We start from the raw sequence: 24,714 nt of genomic DNA on the forward strand, positions 1-24,714 counted from the left end.
TTGGCTCAAATGCAGTGACTTCAGGCTTTAGACTGTGAGGAAGTGGGTAACTGAGTAAAACATGTTATCTTTCTCTCATTCATCCAATTATTTTTTTCTACAGTTATCTGAAAGTGTAGCTAATGACATGTAAACCATTTTCCTATCTTTGAGTCACCTCTTTGGTAGGGCACATCATTGTATCAAACAGCACGGCAGCCCTTAGAAATATTATGCTAATGCTATACATTCTTCAGGTGCTTCAAGCAAAATGCATAGCCTGAGAACATATCACACTGAGATCTTTATAGAACAAGTTAACATAAGCAATACAAGTACAGGAATATCAATACTTGATAAGGGCTTGATGCCCTTGTTTTAGACAGTGACCACGTTGTTTGTCAGACGAGTCTCTTTAAGAAGATTTACAGTGCATGCTATGATTATGGTGATACTGGCAGTCTCATTACCTTTACATTCTAAAAGCAGGCTGTTGTAGTAGGAACCAGTAGGGCAGTAACAGCTATAGCCAGAAAGATGGTTCACACAAATTCCACCTTTACAGAGTGTAGGATGAAACAGTTTGCACTCATCAGCATCTGCAAGTGAAAAACACTAAGTATTAGTAAAACTAGTCTGCACTCATGATGTTTGCTTTGTAGCAGAACTGTATTAGATTGGTACATGCTAGTTATGCACAAATAATATGTCAGAAATACCGAAGTGTGACAACAAATTATATAATAAAGATCACTAATGCATGAAGCTGCACCACATACTAAGAGATTTATGACTGATTTTCAAAATGACAATATTTAACTGACTGGTTGCACTGCTTATTCGGTGTCCATAAAAATACTTCATGCACAGGTCATAACATGTGCATGCATGCTGACTGCATTAACAAATAAATTAACGTGATCCAAAATTTAACATTGATACTGATAGTTTCATTCCTTGTTATCTTTTCTGCTACACCCTGCATTCCTTATAATGGAGTTATGAAGACATATGCAGTATTCATGACAAACTACAATCTTTTTCACAAAAGGCAAACAGATATAACAAAAGGTGGGGAATTCCAAATTCCAAATGCCATGCGTCTCATTCTGCAAAAAAGTAGGTGAAGGCAGGCTGCAGTCTGTCTTACCTAGGTACAATATTAGGAAGCAGACAGACTATGTATTTATTTTTTTAGAAAATTACTGTACACTTCTTGGGGGGGGGGGGGGCACAGCAACCAAAACACAACTAATGGCCAGTTTTGCAGTATTATCATATAAAGGAAGGTTTTCAAATGCAAATATAGCTCCTTTCCTCTCAGATTTACTGCCCAAGAATTATAAGATTTCCATGTTTCTCCAGCCATCAATAGGTCTTCCCTACCATTCTTTGAGGGCACTTTGGTCAGCATCGAACATCCTGATCACATTGTTTCAGTTATACATGAAAGCTTTTTATATTGTAATGTATGCAGTATAGCACTGCTGTTTCTGTGAGTTCACTTTGCACTTTATTACAGTTTCCACCCTGTTGTATGACAAAGGAGTTAGTAAATATTTAGGTGAGGTGGGGCTCGCCACCTACACAATCAGTGTTTAGAAGATGTACAGATAGAGTGTGGATGTGCTCCTAATCAAATGCAACTGATGACCGCGTCTCAGCTGATTATAGGTGAAATGATTTCTTTCAGCACTGCACCATAAAATGCAATGAATGTTGCCAGATTTAGGAAAACAAAATTACTGTTATGACAAATATTCATAAAGTAACCACTCTCAGCACTTTTGGCCAGTATTTTTCAAGACATCATTTTGGTCATGTCACCTAATGAAATATACCTGGGACTTGGAGCACTTTGCCTAAATGACTGATGATACATTTTTACTGTGTGAAGTTACCTTTTGAACAGTATTTGAAAGCTTTTACCAGCAAAACTTATTAGAGGAAATTTTTAAGATTGCTACATTTAAAAGTCAGGGCATAATACTGAAAACTCATGCCTACACGGAAACACAGACTTTACACCATTTAAGTACTACTTGAGCCATAAAGCTTACTTATTTATTTGCCTACTCATTATGCCTTATGAATGCTAAGAAGATATGGTTAATTTGTTAAATGTGTTTGTAATTTCAAAACCTCCAGTATTTTGGCACAAAAAATATAAAATAATAAGTTATCTGGTTAATTTCACAAGAACAGTAGCAGTCATAAGTTTTTTTGGTTGATACCAAAATTGTGCCCCTCTACTTATCACTCATACATCACTCATCAGACCCATCATAGAGTACAACGCCCCATTTGGGATGTACCTTACAAGACACTTGCAACAACTGGAAAGACCACAGAAGTACCTTATCAAGAGGATCACTGGCCTCAAACAGATGCCCTATGCAGCTTGACTGAAGAAACTACAGCTGTACTTGGTTGCATACCGCCTACTCAGAGGTGATCTCTGCCTGACATACAAAGCCATGTCCAACCCAGAATTGATGGACATGCTCCATCTAAAGAAAACCTTATCCCCTTCATGCCACATGCTCTAGGGATCTAAACCTCACCACAACAATAAATAGAACAAGCTGAAGGGATAGATTCCTGTCCCAGAGACTTCCCATGCTTTGGAACAAGATCCCAATCTACATTAGGCAGAGCTCCTCGCTAACACTCCTCAAAAGAAATCTTGACGAGTGGATGGGAAACAGAAAATTTACCTTGGGATCACTTCAGTGGCTCTGCTGGACAGAGGCACAGGGAACTAATCTAAGGGGGCGGCGAAAGCCAACACATTCTGACTAGGCTTATAAATGCCTTCGGGTAGATAGCCTAGTACCTACCTATGAACCTATAATATGACTGAAGAAAGAAATAGCATAATAGGTTCATAGGTTGGTACTAGGCTATCGGCCCTAGGGCCTATGCAAGCCTAGCCATAACAATTCCCTGGATATTTCTTCCTACAATATTTACTTCTCTGGAACCCTGTCTAGCAGGGTGACTGACATGATCCCCGGGGTGAATTTCCTATCTCCATTCCAATCATCACGGTTCCTTTTGAAGAGGGCCAATGAGGCGCTCTGCTTGACATGTATGGGCAGTCTATTCCAGAGTATGGGGAGTCTCTGGGTCAGGAACCTATCCCTCCAGCATGTTTTGTTCATTGTGATGACAAGGTTTAGATCCCTGGAGCATGTGGCTCTGAGGGATTGGGATTTCTTTAAGTGGAGCATGTCCAACAGTTCAGGGTTTGACATGACCTTATATGTTAAGCAGAGATCGCCTCTGTGTAGACGATATGCCACAGAGTATAGCTGGAGTTTTTTTTAGACGGTCAGCATATGGCATCTGCTTTAGGCCTGTGATTCTTTTAGTGAGGTATTTCTGTGGCCTTTCCAGCTGTTGCAGATGTCTTGTGAGGTACATACCAAATGGGGCATTATACTCTATAATGGGCCTAATGAGGGATGAGTACAGTGGGGCAATGACCTCCTTTTTTCTGGATGAAAAGACCTTAGTGATGAGGTGTGCCACATAGAAGGATTTCCCGACTGCTGTGGCGATGTGGTTATCGAAAGTGAGACCACTGTCCACCTGTGTCCCTAAGTCTCTTTTCACACTTTCGATGTTTAGTGTCCTGCCACCTATGTGGTAATTCATGGGTACATGTTTTTTTCCAAAGGGGATAACTATACATTTCTTGGCATTAAGCTTGAGCCCATGGCTCTGGCACCAGGCATCTGTTTCTGTAAGGCCCTTTTCTAGAATATCCACATAATTTGGGGATTCAGTAATGGCTCCCAGTTTGCAGTCATCTGCGAACTTTGTTAGCCAGAGTCCCTTAGTGTTGCCCTGTACTTCAGAGAAGTAGATGCCAAACAAGAGTGGTCCCAGGACTGAACCCGGAGGTACTCCACTTGTCACTTGTCTGGAGCTGGATTTGGAGTCGGCTACTTTTACAGTGTGGGTTCTGTTAGTAAGCCAATTGGCAACCCATCGAGTGATGTAGGGATTTATGCCCAGCTTAGTAAGTTTATCTATGATTCCAGAGTGGGGGATGGTGTTGAAGGCCTTGGCAAGGTCCAGATAGGCTGTGTGGACTGCCTTACCCTCGTCCACAGCTCTGGAGACTGATTCGAAGAAGTCAATCAGATTCAGGAGACAAGATCGGCCCTTCACAAACCCAAACTGGGTGGGGTCCAGTGCTTGAAGGTTGCCAATGTCTTTGTTTATAAGTTCCATGATAATACGTTCCATGCCCTTGCAGATCGGGCTTGTCAGACTGATGGGATGGTAGTTTCTGGGATCTAAGGTGGATCCTCCCTTGTGGAGCAGGATAACTGTAGTTGTGCACCACTCAATGGGCACAAAGCCTGAGGTGAGGCTATGATTAAACATGACACTTAGGTGAGGTGTCAGTTCATTTTGTAGTTCATGTAGTACACAGCCTGGGATGTCATCTGGTTCCATGGATGCTGTATTCTTAGCTTTGGAGAGTGCGGTTTCTATCTGTGTGGCCGTGATTACTGGAATTTGGCAATCTTTTGATATTGAGATGGGTCTTTTAGGGCGGTGAGAGGGGAGGGGTGAAGTTGGCACTAAATCGATCTGCCAGGATATTGGCAATATCCTTGGGATCAGTATATTTAATGCCATTCTGTTGTAGCTCAGAGCAGATCTGAGCGTTGCCATTTAGATTCTTGACATAACTATAGATTGCCTTGTGGTTGTCTTTGGAATCTTTGGCAATTTTATTTTCATAACTAGCTTTTGAGGATTTTATGAGGGATCTCAGCTTCTTACTGAGGCTGTTGAGGGAGTTTTTTGCATCTTGGGATTTTCCTCTTTTCTGCAACAGTTTCTTCCTTCTGTTGTATAGTTTGTTTATATCAAGGGACCACCAGATTGGCTTCCTTTTTCTGGAGAAGAGCATCTTGGTTCTATTTGGGATGGCATGATTCATGCACAAGTGGATGTGTTCATACAGTGCCTTTGTGTAGGATTCTGCAATCGAACTTCCTGATCCCGTCTGCGTGGGTGTCATGAAGTTTGTCACTTCTGACTTCAGTAGCATGAAGTTGGCTTTGGAGAAGTTTTTTTAAGGAGGTTTCCTTACTGGGGAGTGGGGGTGGGATGTGGATGTCAAGGGAGATTTGCTTATGGTCAGACCTGACCAATGAGGGGGTGACTACTGGTGAGAAGCATCATCTCCCATGTTGGTAATGACCAGGTCTAGGATACTGGAGCCCATGGGAGGGAGACTCTAGGCAGAAATTTAGTATTCAGAAGTATACATCACATTTGGCAATTGGCTGTAGAACTATTATATATATCAAAACACAGGACACAACATATGTTTTTCTATACTAACCTATTTTAAGTCCTTAGGTAAATAAAATACATAGATATGTTTTGGAAAGCATTACAGTATGTGTTGAAGAAAAAAATCTGTAAAGTGCTTTCCTTTGTATGTCATATTTTACAATGCTGTTTGAAGTATTATAATATCGGTACAATGAACATATCCTCAATTTATATTGCTTAAAATTGTGTACTCTACTTCTTAATATAGTTTATGATTGATTGCTTCTACTAGTGATTGTTATGAGCCTAACATCAAAATATCCCTACAGCATTTCCTACACACACACATACACACAGAGTCCCAAAAATCATAATTTTACTTTTATATAGAATTACTGTTGTATTTTACTTAAAAACTAAAAAGTAAAAAATAAAAATATAAGTAAAAAAAGATATTTTAATAAAGAATGCTTTCTATTCAGTCACTCTAAAACGTAAAATATAAAGAACAGTGAACACTTTGCAAAAGTAACACAGACAAGCTGATTTCAGAAAAGCATTTGAGGTTGGTTTTGCTGATTCTGGTGATAGGGTAGCAGAAGTAGTATCAGTAATCAACAAAACCAACCTTGAATGCATTTCTGAAATCAGGTTGTCTGCGTTTCTTTTTTTTGGCAAAGTTTTCATCTTCTTCCTTATTTTTTACTTTTTAGAGTAAGTAAATAAAAAATAATTCTTTATAAAAAAAATATATATTTTTTACTTATATTTTTGTTACTCCAGGAATTTTATTAGCCTGCCAGCAGTCTAGAATGTGACACATACTTAACTGACTGCCTGTAGGCATTAATGAGTTAAGAAAGGAATAATTCTTTAGTAAACTGGAGTACATATTTGTTGATCATCCAGTTTAACTGTCTAAATCCACTATGTCTTGATGGAGAGCCTTCTAGGCCCATGGGATGTGAAAGACTTATGTCCAGCCTCAACTGTGATGTGATGAGATGGACAATGCTTAAAGGGTTGGGCAGGAACTCCTCCAGATATGTACACTAGTTACCATGTTATGCTCCCTTTTGTGGATGTATTAAATAAAGTGTTTTACTTTGTTGGTGGTTTTCATGTTCATCAATCTTGTTCCAGATGTGCTGCAACTCCCTATCTGAATACTTTACCTAGATGGTTGGCTTGATCTTCAGACCAATAGGCTTGTGTACATACAACATACTCCAACAAGATAGATTTTATGTCACATTATGTAAGAGTTTAATTGTACAATGCATTCTCATTTTTTATGGCTGCAATGTCCTTCAGTACTTTGCCATCAATAAAGTCGGTCTAATTTTATTAAACTGCCCATGGATCCTACTTGTGTGGGCACCTCACTGAAAGAGTCTAAACAAGCTACTATGCCTTCTAAACCCATACTCTTGGTTTTCTGACATGATTAATGAAAATAACACCTTAGGATATGAGTAACAACTGACTTATTTCACTGGGTTAAACTATAGTCGTACTATGAAGATGAAAAGAGGGATAAAAATGGCACCCCTCAAAAAAACAAAACAAAAACATGGAGATCTGCAAAGACAATTCTGATTCCATGCTTATTAGTTATCACATCACTCAATAAGTGACCAAACCCAATTTTTAATATTGTTAATTTATTTTTAATATTTCATAACCAGGTCAGAAATGATGTGACATGACATGGGACATTCCATGCAAGAGGGGTCTGAATGGACAGGTGATTGGGAGTACAAATGGACTGATGATTAAAACAGCAGGAAAAGAAGATTGGTATTTCTGAAACTGAATTCATCATCAAGTGTTGGTGCATACCTTCATGTGGGGGACCCTGTTTTCACAAAATCTCACTAAAGTGACACTGATATATAGACTGTATTGTATATACCATATATCATGGACAGAGGTAGGTTAAAAATAAAAAGACAGCTGGATGCACAGGTCCAAGATAAAAAAGTGCCCAATCCTGGTATGCACATTGGTGCCAGGGCTAGAAAAAATGTCAGTATAAAATCCTCAAGGTATGAAAACATTCACACAACAGTGTTAGACCAGGCTCAGGGGGAGGATGGCCCCTCTATTGTTCAAGGAAATATTAGTCCAGAAAAAACACAAAAACTGACAGGACAAAAAAGAACCATAAAGATGATAGAGTGGACTATTGAAAGTAAGGAATTAATTATGCATTGTTAATATTATGCAAGTAGTCTAAAATTTCCAAACATGATATTCAAAAAGATTAAGAGAGAAATTAGAGGAAAGAAAAAAAAAACTTGCACAAGAAAAAACTGTCAAAAGCTTCAAATGCAATTTTGTGTTCATTAATACAACATATCAATGAAAAACATGATATAGACCAAAAAAGTTTGGACCATTTGGAAGAAGAAGCAACAGAGGAAGTGTGAAAATATAAAGAAAAAGTAGAGAATTTTGAAAGGTATAAAAAAGAAAAATGGACATGGAAAAGAAAAAAAAAAGATCTGATGTGGTGCAATATTTATGGAAAGGAGAAAGCCAAAGAAATCAACACAAAAAGCAGCTACAAAGAAATCAGAGGCATCCAAATATGGAAAATTTCACAACACAAAAAATGAGATCACAAAGAGGAATGTAGAACAGAAGATCAGTAAAGCAGAAGTTAAATAGAAGCTGAAGTTATGGAATACGTACAAAGTGAAGGATTTAATGTAAAAAGTCTAACACAGGTTATGTCACAGCATGATGGGACAATGAGTCCACAAAGTGAGGAGAAACAGGGGGCATGGTAAACATCTGAACAAGAAATATGGACACAGGAAAGGAAAAGAGATTTAATATGATGTAATACTTATGCAAAGGAGAAAGCAAAACTAATCAATACAAAAAAGCAGCATCAAAGATATTTGAAGAGAAATACAGGAAAAATAATCCAGATAAAAATTTTCACAATACAAAAATATAAGAAAACAAAGGGGGAAAACAGAAAAAAAGGATTAGCAAAGGAAAAGTTAAACAAATAGAAACTGAAGTTATTGATTACTTGCAAAGTGAAAGAATTAGTATAAAAAATTCAACTTTAGTAATGTCTCAACATGATGGAACAATGTGTACCCAGATTAAAGAGAAACAGGTGGATCTGATCAATTGCCACTTGAACATTCTTAAGAAACCAGTAGAAAAGTTCAGTTGGATTTGCACAGCAAGGGAAGCAATGGAAAACAGTGGCAACTCTGATGTAGTCAATGTTGTGGAGTGATAGGCCAGTGAGTTTCTATATAAAAGAGCAATGGATGATGCAGGATGCAGCTAAAGAGAATATGTCACAAGAAGATGTTCTGGAACTTTTTTGTAGACTGCCCGCATGAAATAGGGAAAAAAGATTGTGCTTTCATTTTAGAAGAAAATGATCTAAGGAAAGAGTTGCTTGATTTAAAAGAGATGGATAGACGTATTAAGATTGATGAAATAACTAGATTACAGAAAGTCAGTAAGACTTCCTTTCTGCACCATATCCAGCAAGAACTAGCTTCACTGTTGAGCACCCTATTCAACCACAGCCTAAGTACAGGCTTTATTCCAGCAGAGTGGAGAACTGCCATTATCATCCCCTTGCACAAAGGTGATGCCACTACAGATCTGAGAAACTATTATCCCATTAGCTTGACAAGTCTGATCTGCAAAGCCATGGAGTGTATTATTATGGATCTCATAAACAAAGACATAGGCAATCTCCAAGCACTTGACCCCACCCAATTCGGATTCATCAAGGGCAGATCTTGCCTGTTAAACCTGGTTGACTTCTTTGAGACTGTCAGCAAGGTCCTGGATGAGGGAGAGTCAGTATATACAGCTTACCTTGACTTGGCCAAGGCCTTTGACACAACCCCCACTCGGGCATCATCAAAAAGCTAACACGACTTAGCATAAATCCCCATCTCATCAGGTGGATGGCCAACTGGTTCACTGATAGGACCCACAAGGTCAAAATAGGCACCTCCCCCTCTGATAGCAGACCTGTCACTAGTGGTGTTCCTCAGGGATCTGTCCTGAGACCCCTACTGTTTGGCATCTACTTCTCAGAGGTCCATCAAAGACAAAGGGCCTGTGGCTGACCAAGTTTGCAGATGACTGTAAGTTGGGTGCTGTCATTGACTCCCCAAATGATGTTAACGTACTGTAAGAGGGTCTCACAGCAACAAATGACTGGTGAAAAAATCATGAACTTAAGTTAAACACAAAAAACATATCATCATACCATTCGGCAAATACATGACCCTTACTGATTACCACATCAACGGCAACCCCCAAAGCATACAACCTGTGGTGAGAGATCTGGGTACACATGTTGACAACAATCTCACATTCCACCAGCAGTGGTCAGAAAAGCCTTTTACTTGGTTCATCTCATAAGTAAAGGGATTACATCCAGGAAAAAAGAAGCTTATTACCTCTCTGTACTCCTCTCTCATTAGTATAATGCTCGGTTTGGTATATGTACCTCTCCACACAACTGCACCAACTGGAACAGCCACAGAAATACCTCATAAAGAGAATCCATGGTCTCTAACATCTGGACATGTGGACAGGCTCAAGTCACTATCACTCTACTCAATATTGTATAGATTGCTCAGAGGTGATCTGTGTCTCACCTACAAGGCAATATTGGACCCTGCCCTACTAGAGATGCTCCATATCCATAAGTCTAACTCCTCACACATTACCCACTTGAAAGGCCTAAATCTAATATGCAACATCAACAAACTATGTTGGAGAGACAGGTTTGTCTCCCAGAGGCTGCCCAGTCTCTGGAACAGACTTCTCATACATGTCAAACAGAGTACCTCACTGACCCTCTTCAAGCGCAACCTTGATGAGTAGATGGGAAACCACAAATTTGTCCCAGGGGTTCCACCTGTGTCCCTCAACCCCCTGTGTCCCTCAATGAAAGGGGTGACAGATGGTAACTAATGTTTCTTTTTTGGGGATAAACTCTTGGCTAGGCTTGTAAGGGACCCAGGGCCATTAGCCTAGTAACCTGCTATGATCCTATGAATACCCAAAATATTAGAAGTTTATAAAACATGAACACAGTAATTGAACCTGTTAACAGGCAGCAAACAGAATATACTACTGTGCAGCTAAATTAATAATAGATAAAGTTTTACAACTAGAACTCAGAGCAATAAGGGAAAGAAAGGGATGAAATCAATGCCATTAACAAAAGAAGTGTCACTGTTAGAAGAGTATAGAAGAGGGAGCAGATGAACAAAAATACTTAGAAGCATAGTCATGATAAAAGCAATGTGCAGTATCAGAACAGATCGGGATCTATCATACTTCTAAATAATAAACTAAAGCTATCAGAACAGGAAGAAAAACTTCAAAGATATACCGATAAATATAAAGGAAGAGTCAAACTACAGGCTGTAGGTCCCCCAATATGACCCAGGAAACCCATACAATGTATTTAAACTTATTGAAAACACTCACCATCCAACCCAATACCATATTTATGAGTGACTTTAATTATCCCACTGTTAACTGGGAATCATATACAATACCAAATGTACAGGCACAGTGATTCCTGGATTTTGTAAACACAAACTCCCTGGACCAAATACACCAACAAGGGAAGCTGCACACCCCCTAGTGTAATGTCCTCTCTGGTAAGGTCAGACCACAAAATGGTCTCCTTTGAAGTAAAAATAAAACCTGGAACCCCAGCTAACCCTGGAATATTCAGGAATTTCTCTAAGGCTAACTTCCTACTATTAAGTGATAACCTAGCAAAATCTCAAGCCCCCCAAAACCCTAAGAACACTGCTGCCTATAAATAAATGTTTACAGAAACCCTGTACATGTTAATAGCTGCATAGAGGCAGCTGTACCCACCAGGAAGAAGTACAGAACTAACTCAAAAAACAAGGCAACCTGGTGGAACCCCATCAGTAGGCTGTATAACAGAAGGAAGAAAATCATGACAAAAAGTAGGAGGTGCAGCACCCAGCAGGATAAAAGCTCTCTCATCAAACTAAACAAATAACTCAGAGCACAAATAAAGTCTACCAAAGCCAAACTTGAGGTAAATGTGGCCTCCCAGGGCAAGGACAATCATAAGGCATTCTTTAGCTATGTCTGCAACCTTAAAGACAATACACAATTGTTTGCAGAGTTCATTGTAAATAGAGACACCTATATTGAGCCCAAAGATATAGAAAACCTCCTGGCTGATAAATTCATTTCCATGTTTACCACTCTCTCCCTCTCAACCTCCCCTCAGGAACTATCATAAATATAACTCCCCCTGCTATCACTAGAGAACAGGTCCTTAATGCTCACTTTAAGACCAGGAACACTGAATCAGTGGGCCCAGACAGTATCCTGGGACGTTTTCTAAATAGCATAAAACATGATGTACCAGACCCACTGGAGTTGCTATTTAACTGCAACCGCCAAACAGGCTTTGTGCCTCAGGAATGAAGAACATCACAAAGGTGGGCCACCTACAGACCCTGGAAACTATAGACCCATAAGTTTCAATAGTCTCATATGCAAAACCATGGAAAGAATTATCATGGAAATGATCAGTAATGATAGGAAACCTCCAGACACTGGAATCAACCCGATTTGATTTCCTCAAGGGCAGATCATGCCTACTAAACCTGGTGGACTTCTTTGTAAAGGTCACCAAAGCAGTGGATGAGGGTAAAATGGTTCACATTGCCTATCTTTACCTGGCCAAGGAATTCAACACAATCATCCACTCAGGCACTGTTGACAAACTTAAGAGGTGAGGTTCAAACCATTATGTCACCTAGTGGATAGCCAGCTGGCTCACAGACAAGACTCAGGAAGTTAGAATTAGGTAGTACACCTCTAGAAAGGGGCCAGATTGCTCCTTTTTGGCATTTCCTTCCCTGTAGTCAAGGCCAATATCAATGACCTCTGGCTGACTAAATCTGCAGATGATTGCCAATTAGGAATTGTCACTGAAACACCCACTGACACAAATGTTCTCCAGGAAGGGCTTACACAGAATGCAACTGGCGCCAGAGCCATGGACTAAAACTAAATGCCAAGAAATGCATAACAGTATCCCTCAGGACATCATCCACCCTGGAAACTATCATATTGGCAACATACCCCTAAGAACTGATCTGGTAGTCATGGACTTGAGGACACACATGGACAGTAATCTAGCCTTTGATCATTACGTGTTTACAGTAGTGAGGAAATCATTCTGTGTTGTGCAACTTATAAACAAAGGTATGACATCTAGTCATCCAAAGAAGTCATTGTTCCACTGTATTCATCATTCATCAAACCTATCAGTGAGTACAATGCCCCAACTGGTATGTACCTAACCACGCACATCCAACAAATGGAACACCTACAGAGGTTACTCATTAAAAGAACACAGGGAATAAGTAATATGTCCTATGCAGAGAGCTTGAAGGCTGTATCTCTGTATTCTGTCTCCTACAGACTGTTGAGGGGAGATCTATGCCTGGAATACACAGCATTGTCAGACCCCACTCTGATGGACCTCTCACATATCTCCAAAACAAACAGCACCAGAATTACTAATTCTAAAGACTTGAACCTTGCCTGTGATATAAACAGGACCTACTGGAGAGACAGATATGTCTTCCAGAGACTACCCCTTCTCTGGAACAGGCTCCCCATCCATGTGAAGCAGAGTTCCTCCCTAGTCCAATTCAAGTGTAACTTGGACAACTGGATGGGGAACAGGAAATTCATCCCTGGTTTGGCACCTATGTCTCTAACAGACACAGGCAGCCTGTAAATGACTCATCTCCCGGGCCCCTGTTTATAAATGTTTCACCTCCTAAGCCCCTGTTTAGATTTATCAAGGGTATCAGAACTTGTCAGAGATTTGGGATGCATGGTTAGGCTTAAAAAGGCCCTTGTGGTCATTAGCCTAGTACACATCTATGAATATATGAACCTATGAACAAAATAAGGAATTCCCTGAAGACCCAAGCAAGCTTTATAGAGAATTGGGAAACACAGCAAAAGGAATAGAAACATCTCAAAACAACAAGAAATAGACACATTTTGGAGAAATATCTATGAAGACCCTGTGGAACATAAGAAAGATGCTGAATGGGTCTCAGAAAACATTCAAGTGTAAAGACTTTTCATTTTCTTTTTGTGGGTGATTTAAAACTGTATAGTCCATAAGATGAACTGAAAGCACAACTGCAAATGGTTAAAGCATTCTTAGATGATAGAAAATGTCATTTGGTCTTGATAAATGTGCAAAAGCAACATTCAAAGCAAGAAAGCGGCAGGAAAAGAAAATATCAGTCTGGGACAGGATTGTATTATAAATGAACGTGAGTAAGGAGGAGTGTATAAATATTTGGGAACTGATGAAGTATTGTCAATAAAGCATAAGCAAATGAGAACAAAACTCAGTAAGGAATATCTTAGAAGACTAAAATTAATACCGAAAACAGCTCTGATATCTAGGAACAAAGTCCAAGCTATAAACTCCTGTTCTAATTTACAGTTTTGAGGTGATTGACTGGTCCCAAAATGTATTGGATCAGTTGGACTAGAAAACAAGTATAATGCTTCATGCTTATTAAATTATATATGAAATCAGTGTATACCAAGATTATATATTCCTCATTCCGAAGGAGGTATGGGCCTCATTGAAATCCATTACATGTACGGATCTACAATTGTAGAACTGCAAACATATCTGATGACTTCACCAAATCCAAATATAGTGACATTTTTAAAACATGAGGAGAACAAGTCTAAGCTGACTTCCTTGCTTTGTTTAGCAGAAGAATATCGGTGTCCAGTGAGAATGGAAATCAGCAGATAAAATCAGGCAGCAACTGAATGTGCTAAAAAAAAAAAAAGAAAGAATGAGACGAATTATATGAGAAAGCAAGAAATGTGGACAAGGGATAATACAGATGCAAGTACAGAAAACTCCTGAAACAACCTCATGTTGATCAGGATCTGATACAGGAATAGTTAAGGAGAGGTGAATTTTAATCCAAAGATAAAAGGTTAATATTGTCATCTCAAAATAGTGGACTACAAACACATTGGTTTACAAAGTCCACTGAACATGTGGGAGAAACAGACAAATACAGGTTCTGGAAAACAGAACTGGAGCAATCTCACATCTTGTTGCTGGGTATGATACATTAATGAATGGCAGAGTGCCTGTATACTGAAAGGCATAATAAAGTGGCAAGACTGTTGCTTTGAGGATTGTGCAAACATTACCATATTGAAGTAGCAGAGAAGCATGGCAACATGAGCCACATGAGATCACACACTACCAATAGTTCAAAAAAGTAGATGCAAGAAAACCAGGCATAGTAGTCCATGAAAAGAGGACAAAAGTAGCATTGATCATTGAAATTACTACACACAGTGATTATGTGTCTTATGTACTGAGAGACACAAAGTCATACAATACCAGGATTTGCAGGCAGAGATGAGGGCAATGTGTGGAAGAAGGATACCAAGACAGTTGCAATGGTAGTAGGAGAATGAGTCTCAGAAGAAAGAATTTACAGTTGCATTTAGATATCCTACCGATACATGGAACTCCATATGAATTGCAAAAGGAGTCAATTCTTGGCACACTGCGGGTGCTGTGAAGAGCACGTTTGGCTAACTTCAAAGACTGAAACAATACTAATTTCATGAACTTTAATCATAATTTGACTTGGGAATGGGTCCATTCCTGTCATGATACTTGAAACACAAAAGACTTGGAGAAATTAAAAAAAAAGCAAGAGATATAGCATACAGTGTCAGAAACTTTACAAGGTACTTCGGTATTATCGCAACCAGATTTTTCACGGCAGTATCGGTTTCTTCCTGATCATGAAATTTGTTTATTAATGTTGGTAAAATGTTATATAGCATGTTTTCTTTACCTCTTCAGTTTGTTTTCTGGAGTGTAATCCAAAAAATGTTAACAACATAGTGTTGTTGTTTGTTTTTCCACTTTACTGACAGCATCTCGCTTATTTTTTTTTTCACGACACAGACTTTGTAAAGGTGAGCAGTGCAGTAAAGAAGTCAGAGCAAGACCTAAAGGAAACTAAATCTCTTGTATTTTACACAGGATATGCAGTCAGAGAGTGATAGTGTAGTGTTTAATTCTTAATGTAATAAACTATTAAATCTGATGTGCCCAAGTTGCAGTTGGGGGAACTCAGTAAGTGCTGGAAGTTTGCAGTGGTGCACTCACTGATACTGACAGAGCTGCGACTCACTGTATTGTTTCAGACATGCAGCCCAGCACTTGTTAACCAGTATTTGAAGACATACATTGATCAATTTATGAACAGTACACATAACTTGCATTGACATACCAGGCTACATACATCTCGTTATAGCTAGTTATTCATACATGTAACTAGCTTTCTTTTTAGTAGTCCATGCCAGCGTTTCTGTTCTTCAGAAAGAGAGCATCCATGACAATTCAAGTGTGTGTGTGCACATAAAACTGGTTAGAGGTTTTTTCAAATATTTGTCATCCTGAAGGTAATCCAAACTTAATTTTTGGCAATAACAACTTTGAATAACACCTAATAGTGTTTCCTGAAGTTGTCTGGATTCCAGGATGCGAATTTTGCAATTGCGAAAATCTGGTCGCAATAATACGTAAGTACTCTTTACACATTATGTAAACACTATACATAGATAACACACTGGTCCAAGTAAAATGTAATATATGTATTATGTAAGGATTTATTTATTTATTTCGGTTTGATAACCGAGGAAGTCCACTGGGCCAAGAAGAACCCATTTTCAGTGGAGGTCCGGGAAGAAAAGCTATAGTAACAATGAGAATTACAATATAAGTAAAAAATATTTAACAATAACAATTAAAACATACATATCAAGCAGAGCATGTAAGACATGATGACAGTACAAGTAACAAAGTAGGAAGAAAATCAAGCATGAGTATATAGAGTAACTGTAGTATATAGAGTAGTCTGTAGCAACTGTAGATAAATATTCAGTATGAAAATATACATTCTGTAAGAGAAGTGATACTTGGTAAGAATGTACAGATGCAGGCATTGTGCATCAATGAAATGATGGGAGTTCAGATGACATTCAGGCATAGGATTTTGTCCCATGATGGGGTTAGTAAGTTAATTACATAAGAAGAGAATTCTGTTGGTATAGGTTGGTAGTAGTGTTGATAAGCAAATAACTTGTAAGGAAATACAAGCACACAGGGAATTCCACAGGTGAGTAATTTCAAGACAACAGTAAAAGTGTTTACATGGAAATTAAATAGCAGGTGGTGGGATGAGGGTAGGATGCAGTTCTTCAGGTGAGCCATTTCTAGATATGAGTAAGAGTATTTACATGGAAGTAAAATAGCAGAGAATGGGATGAGGGTAGAAATGCAGTCCTGCATGTAATAACATGAAGGTAGAAATGTAGTTTAGTAATGGTTGCAAAGTTGTGCAAGACAAGAGAAAGGTCAGATGGTGGTATTAAGCAGATTTCAGGAGTTGAAAGGGAGTGTCAAAGGGATAGGCTAAAGGGTTCAAGTAGGGAAAGAGCAGGGACAAGTCCATTTAGAGGACAGGTAGGAGTGTAGGAGGGATTTAAAAGTGGGGAGGTGCGGAGTAGTTCGAAAGGGGGAGTGGAGTGAGTTCCAAAGTTTGGCTAGGGAGTATAAAAGCAGAAAGTGGCCTGGGGGTTGGGAAGGTTTATGGACTTGTAGGAGGTTTTGGTTTTCAGATTGTAATGGATGGTTTGGAATATAAGGGGTTAAGGTGGTGCAGAGAGCAGGGCAGCTGGATGGCCTGAAGATAAATTTGTGGGCTGTGGTGAGTTTTAGGAAATTAAGGTAGTTAGGCAGTTCTAGCCATTGTAGGGGTTGGAGGGAGAGGCAGTGATGGGAAGATGTTTTGGAGTGTGTGGTGAATTTGCTTATATTATTGTAGCAGGATTCTAGTTTGGACTGTAATCCAAGTTGAATGTTGGTGAGCAGGGGGTGCCGTATAAGAGAGATGGGAGAAGGTTGGAGGAGGCTAGGGCTTTTCTGGTGGATGGGTGAGGAAGTGATTGTGTTGGTACAGGAGACCTAGTTTTTGATGTTTTTTTTATGGCAGTTTGAATATGGATGTTGAATTTTGTGTGGTTATCAGTGATGACACCAAGCAGGTTTGTATGTGATACAATTTCAACGGGGATGTTATCCTGACTTAGTATAGTGAAGGAGGCTTTGTCAATGGTGGTGGCTCTAGAGGGGGTAAAGATCATTAGTTTAGTTTTGGTTGCATATGTGCATCCAGATTTTTGTTTTAGTAAAAGCTGACTGTTTTTAACTATAGGTCGGAGGGGGAGTCAGCAGTGCAAATGATTGTAGAATCATCTGCATACTGAATTAGAGAGGTGCTTGGGATGGAGTGGTGGTAGTTGTTGATGAATATGTTAAAGAGTAGGGGGCCAAGAACAGATCCCTGGGGGATGCCATTGGGGGTGGGTAGGAAGGCAGAGATAGAAGATTTCCATTTTACAGCTGGATGTCTATTGGAGAGGTAGCTGGAGAACCAGGCTAAGGAAGAGGGAGATAGGTTGGGACAGGATAACTGAGATAGGAGAGGTGGTAGACGGTGTCAAAAGCTTTAGAAAGGTCAAGGAATAGGGTAGATACTAATTTGCCAGAGTCACGGGCATGGTTGATGCATTCCAGGAAGAATAGAAGGACAGTGATTGTGCTGTGGCCAGGACGGAAACCATGTTGAATGGGGGTAAAGAGGTTATTGTGTGTTAGATATGACATCAATTGAGTATGTATACATTTCTCAAGGATTTTTGATAATGGGGAGAGGATAGCGATGTGCCTGAATTCAGAGATTATTAGTATTATTCAGAGATAATACATTAGTGCAGGGAATAATACAAGAAATAGATAATTTAAATGTAAAAAAAGCAGAAGAGTGTTGCACCACAATAAAATCACTGGAGCCAAATAGAACTTCACAGTACGTTGTTCATGAAAAAGCATAAAAAGCTTATAAGAACCCTTCTTGTAGAAAAACAGATGGACAAGTGCTTTCAGCTATTCAAGCCTTCTTTAGATCTGATAAATCATCCGGGTTCAGGTGTTTAAAAGCTATCTGCATCCAATGAGGCTGACTCCACGTAATGATAGAGTCACAGCCAACCAGAATGGGTCAATTTGTACACACCTCCAAACTATAGCTGCGAACATATTTTCATAGAATTTCCTTATGATCTTTATTGATCATTCATTAAAATTCCTTTTATTAAAAGTTATAAAAAGACAATCAATATAGACCAAAGCATAACTAGATAAAAACCTAATCCATAGTGACGAGCCCATTCATAGAAGCAATTACACAATACTTCTACTTTTCTTTTCTCCTTAAGGCGGGATCAATCTAAAACCCATGACAAACAAAAAACCATGAAGTTGCATACTTGTAGTTACTACAAATGGTCTGACGAACAGAACTACAAAGAAACATATTGAATAGCTCTCCGATTCTTGAGAAAATGTTTTAAAGGAACACATCCATTGAGACCAGGAAGGCAATCAGCTCTCAGCCTCATTATCCATTTAGCTTCTTCCCTTTCAGTCAAGTTAACTAAATCTCCTTCTCTTGGAGTAAGCTGTAACAAAGAAATGACCATGAAGATAAAACTATGTCCCTCGTGGTCACAAATGTGTATAAATAGAGAGTTGGTTTCCTTACAAATATCAGAATGGTGTTTACCAATTCTTTCTTTAAGTCTCATGTTCGTTTTTCCAATATAGAATGCCGTACATGAAGTACAGGTAGCAATGTAAACAACACTGGTGCTTAGGCAATTGGCTGATCCATGGAAAACACATTTTTACTTAGTAACAGGATGTGTAAATGTATTGGTGCAATTAATAACGTTACAAACTTTGCAAAAACCACATTTCTTTGTTCTCAACAAGTTGGTATAAACATAATTGGTATGTGAACGTGTGCCATCATTCTTACGTAGTATTCTTTTAAGATTCTTTTTATTCTTAAACAAGAAACTTGGGGCATCACCTACAATTCCTTTGATCTTTTTATCAGAAGTCAAAATCGGACAGTACTTTTTGACTACCTGGCAGACGTTGTCATGATCCATCGTGTAGATTAAGTTAACCTTCATAGTAGATGTTTTCCTTCATGTGGCAGAAGGATGAGATACACTATCACCTTCAGGAATCCTAGAAGAGTAATATGGTCTGCATTTTCCTTTTCGTATACCTATAATCATATCATTATTCAGATCCAACTTCTCCATATCATAACCACGTTGACTAAAGTTGTTAATAAGTCTCTCTTCTTCTTCAAGAAAGGTTTTCTCTTCTGTACATAATTTAGATATCCTGCCAACCTGATTTATAACAATGTTATTAAAAATATGCTTGGGATGCATACTAGAGAAATGAAGCATATGGTTCTGCCACATAGACTTCCTATAAAGACTAGTTTCTATTCCTTGGTCGAATCTAGGGATAGTCTTACATCAAGAAATTCAATAGTTTTTCTAGATGTTTTTACATCAAATTTCAAAAAAGTGGTTGTCTGTGATAAGAAGTCAACAAAGGACCTCAGTTCTTCTTCTTTTTCTTTCCGTACAATAAAAGTATCATCCACAAACCGGTTGTAAAGGATAATCTGGTCATTCCAATTATTGTTTACATCCTTTTACCATCCTCTCTCCCACATTGCCAGAACCAAATCTGCATAACTAATGGCAAAGGGGGTCCCCATGGCAAACCCCCATCTCTGCCAGTAGTAACTGTCATCATAGGTGAACACATTGTTTTCCAGCACTATCTCCATGAGGTCACAAATCAAGTTTGACTCCATCTTCTCTTCAATTAAAAACTCTCTTATAGCCTCAATACCATAACCATTCGGTATAGAAGGGAAAGGACTGTTGACATCCAATGTAACCAGTATTAGGGTATCAAGATCAGCTCTACCCTCCATAGCTGTATGCAAATGCTCTAGAAATTCAGCAGTATCTTTGATAACATTAGAGGCCTTAGGTAGCAACCTTCTTTAGTTCTTTTTCAATGAACGTAGAAATAGACTCAGTCAGCCATCCTCTAGCAGCCACCATACAGCGTAGAGGTGGACACTTAGTGTCCTTATGAATTTTCGGTAGTCCACTGATAGTTGGCAAAGTAGGGTGGTCAGTAACGAAAAGATCATATAATTCCTCATTAATTTCTCTTTGTAGCAACATGTCATAGAGAACACGATGAATTTTTTGTTTCAGAATGTTGATTTCATTTTACTGATCAGTTGGTAGGTCTTCCTATCATTTAATAATTCTTTCATCCACTGCACATACATTACTGCATCCAGTACCACTACAGCTCCACCTTTATCAGCAGGTCTAACCACAATGTCATTCCTTTCTTTAAGCTCTTTGAGTGCCTTGTTCTCTTCTTTTGTTAAATAAAGTAGGATTTCCCCTTCATGAGCCATTCTTATTTTTATTATTTCGTTTTCACCAGCATGAATAAAAGAATCAACAGCTGGATGATTAATGGGAACAAAAGTACTAAGTTTCTTAAACATAGTGTTTCCCTTTGTGAGAGATGGATCATTTCCATTGCCAAAAATATATTTCAAAGTGAGATTTCTACCAAATAGTTTGAGATCCAGTGCAAACTCATCATGTATAGACCTGGCAGCTGGAATAAAACTGAGACCTTTCTCTAGTAAATCTAGCTGGGATCGAGTAAGCTGAATATTCGAAATATTAACAACCAGAGAATCTATTGTGTCACTTTTCTTTTCTTTCTTTCCCTGTTTAGAGATCTCCCTGTTCGAGAAGTTTTTTTCAACATTAAAAAAGGGAGCTGTTCTGTGATCGGAACATGTAGTGCTCCTTTCTTTGGTATCGTGCCTATTAGGTGTTCATTCATCCCAGTATTGTTAGAAGGAATGGTATTAGATGTCATGTCAATACAGTCCAATGTATGGCCTTCTTCAATAGTGCAAGCACTCTCATTAGTACATACACACCCATTGGTAGCTTTCTTAGTCACAGTTTCCTGTTTGTTCCCCTGATGAACTTGTGTACTAACCAACAGGTCACGAGGTCTATGGTTAGTAGCATTAACAAATGTTGATGTATCCTTCATTTCTGAATTCCTCTCTCCCTTCCGCGAATATTGAGCATTGTTGTCAGCTCTTGGCCATTTGAATAGATTTCCTTTCCATATATCATTAAAATCCCTCAATAATTTCTGACTCTTAATTCCTTTCAACTTCACCTCATAAGCTGCCAATTTATCTTGTAGATTCTCCAGCTTCATAAAATTATTGTCAGAGAGATTCATGTTTTCCAATTCTTTTTGTTTATCTTCTATCAAGGTGCTAATTTCCTCTTCTTGAGGCTTAAAATTTTTTTTATCAACAGCTTCATGTAACTAAAGCTGGTCTGTATACTAATAGTTTGCCATTTGGCTAGAAGCTCAGGGTAGGTGTTCTCATAACTGGGCATTCAACTAACCCTAAGAGCTCTCTGTATAACTTGATGATGGAGGCAGGCTTCCATATGGAAGCACTGCCATTGTAGCCTCTTTAATTTGAAAGCAGCATTTTCTACAATTTTAAAAATAGGCTCAAAGCCTATATCAACATTATCCACTTTGGCAGCCATAAAATTTGTTGTTTCAAGGTTTAGATGTATCAGGGGATTAAGCATACCAGACATAAACCCTGTTGCTAGCTTCTTGCTTTCCATATCCAATGTATCAGCTGGCATAGCGTAGGTAAACAAAGTGCGGAATGAAGCGTAAAACTGTGTGCGAAGTACACAACAAACACTAAAACAAAATACAAAAAAGAAGTGACCTCCGCTAAAGAACGCTCAACAAAAGACAACAAATGTAAAAAAGCAGAAGAGCGTTGGATAATTTAAATTACACAATAGTAGCTCATTAGTATTCAAAAACATGCACATTGACTGGTTAGCCCAACCAGCATGCCTGCGGCAAATCAAGCATATACCGATAGAAAAAGTCTGATCACCCAGACTTTCTTCTATTAATATATGCTATTACACATCTCTTGAATAACAGGTTGAGAGGTAGCTACAGAGTGCAGAGAAAATACAATGGAAATCAGGTACATTTATTCAGTTTTGCATAACACACCTGATTTTCCTTCAGTATTTCAGTATGTTTAAAAAAAAAAAAGCAACGGAGATTTGTGAAATCTGGACAGTTTAGAGATTATTATTAAATTATTACTTTCATTTGGCCATCTTTCTCTATTGTATTTTTCATATCATTAGAACTATAGCCCATATTTCTATGAATTTATTATTTACACATGAAAAATAATCTACTCACTAAAAAGCAACGGAGATGTTCCTTTGTCCGTTGCTTGCTTTCCAAAGCAATGATGTACTATGTAAGCATGGGAACGTAAGTCCCATACACATATGCAATACATCAACAAAGCAGCAGAATGTGGAAACAACATGGAAGAACACCATGGCACTGTTATACAAACATGTTATTTAAGAAACAAAGTAAATTTTTTTCTTAAATACTGTCACTGTATAATATTAATAACTGACTTGTGGGTATATTGAAGATTTATCCATGGTTGCCTTTGTTTAACCATGGATACATATTCAATATACCATGCCTACTTATCGGTTATTGCTAAAATATACATCTGAATGGATTACAAAATACTGAAGTGACAATATTGTTAATTTTAATGCTTAGAAGAGGCAAAATGTGCAGAAATACCCAGTACTGGTCTGTTTCTGTGAGTTTGTTGGTTTGCATGTAATAAGCACAGCTATGGCTTCCATCATTACCCACACTTCTTTATTTTTATCTTGGAAAAGGATAGCAGCTGTGTTCTTTCCTTCTCATGGCTCCCCCAAACATCAGAGTCCCCTCTGCTGAAGAATGAAATTGAACCATGACAACACAGAATCAGACATTTATTAAAAAAACTCTAAAGAATGAAATATGAACTTGTTGGAGTTACGGTCAACTGTCTTGTGGCACCATTCTTTCAAAAGTTATGGATATCAAGGCTCTAAATCCATTAAATATAAAAATCTAATTTTTAAGAAAAGTATTTAATTACAAATATGTATATAGCATCACCTTTCACATGTGACATTACTGTGAATCACACTGAGGTATCCCTGTGAAGGAAATAATATTAGTAAGGTAAGAATGTTTTAAGCTGCAGGAATCCCCAAATGCAGAGTTGTTTTGTTCCTTATATGTAAGGAATGAAAATGCAGTTTTCTGCAGGTGTGGATTTGGAATTGCAAACAATTACTAACTGGATAACGCTGTGCTGCAAGCCACTGGAATTAATTCATATTCTTTTCTGTATTAGTTGAGTGAGCTCTGATTCAGGTGGGCCTTGCAATAGGTATGCATCTCTTTTTTTCAAAAAATACAGTGACCTTAGAATTAGTAACAATATTTAGTGGGTACATGCTTTGCACAAAGGACGTGGGAGACATACCTCTCAACCTCTAACAGCAAGAAATCGGGACAAAGCCACAAATAAAAGTGAGGAAAAAGGCCAAAAAGTAGGGACAATTTTTAAATATTGCCCTTAGAAGCTTAGAAAGTTGATAGAATAACAAGTTGTGCATTATCATGAATTTTCTGAAGGGTATGAAGTCTGAAACACAAATGTCTTTCATTATTTTCTAACTTTAAGCTTTAATGATTTGTCAATACTTTGCCAGAAAACCACACTATTATGAAAAATGGACCAAAAATATGAGGCAAAAGTCTGGACATTCTATGAAAATCTGTACAGTTGAGAGGTATGGGGAGGACTCTGCCTGCACTTACACTTTATAAAGAGTTTTTATGATTGTTTTGTATGGAACAAATCTTAGTACGATTTCACTTAAATTGCTTTCATTGAATCAGATTTTGTTGTCAGTGTTTTTTAATGAGTTTTCATCAGTAAGATTTTACTTGGTGCTGTGGCTGGCAATGGGATGGCCTACCTCCCTTTTAAAAACCCATGCTTGATTTAGCATGTTTTTATGTTGTGCATTTGCGCACTAGTTTTGTTTTCATTCACAAATAAAACACTGCACTGCTTGTATGGATAAAGAAAATGTTGGATCTGAAACACATTTAGCACTTAACACATAGTTGCTGTTATTAGAACAAACATATTTACATTCTGCAGGCAAATTGCTTTAATTTTCAGTATTTTTCTGCTTCAGTACTAAACTGTTTACCAGTAGATAAGAATATTTTTAAAATACTTCCTAGATATATGCGTGTTTTACACCGAGGCTTACTGACATAATGATGTCCTAAGTGGGTAATCAGACTGTTACTGTCATTACTGTTTTGATTTATGGCTGAAAGGATCA

General features: G+C 38.3%; 1 protein-coding gene across 1 annotated transcript in view; it reads right to left on the reverse strand.

Annotated features, from left to right (window-relative positions):
* Positions 1-357: 357 nt before the first annotated feature.
* Positions 358-24,714, reverse strand: part of LOC122805308 (latent-transforming growth factor beta-binding protein 1-like) — a 129,934-nt gene continuing 105,577 nt past the window's right edge. The window contains exon 4 of the mRNA XM_044075396.1: positions 358-578. Within this exon, the coding sequence (XP_043931331.1) occupies positions 358-578 (221 nt within the window). The remainder of the gene's footprint in view (positions 579-24,714) is intronic.

This window comes from Protopterus annectens, chromosome 6.part1, assembly GCF_019279795.1.
Source record: "Protopterus annectens isolate FY-2018-M chromosome 6.part1, PAN1.0, whole genome shotgun sequence".
In the NCBI taxonomy this organism is placed as follows: Eukaryota; Metazoa; Chordata; order Ceratodontiformes; family Protopteridae; genus Protopterus; species Protopterus annectens.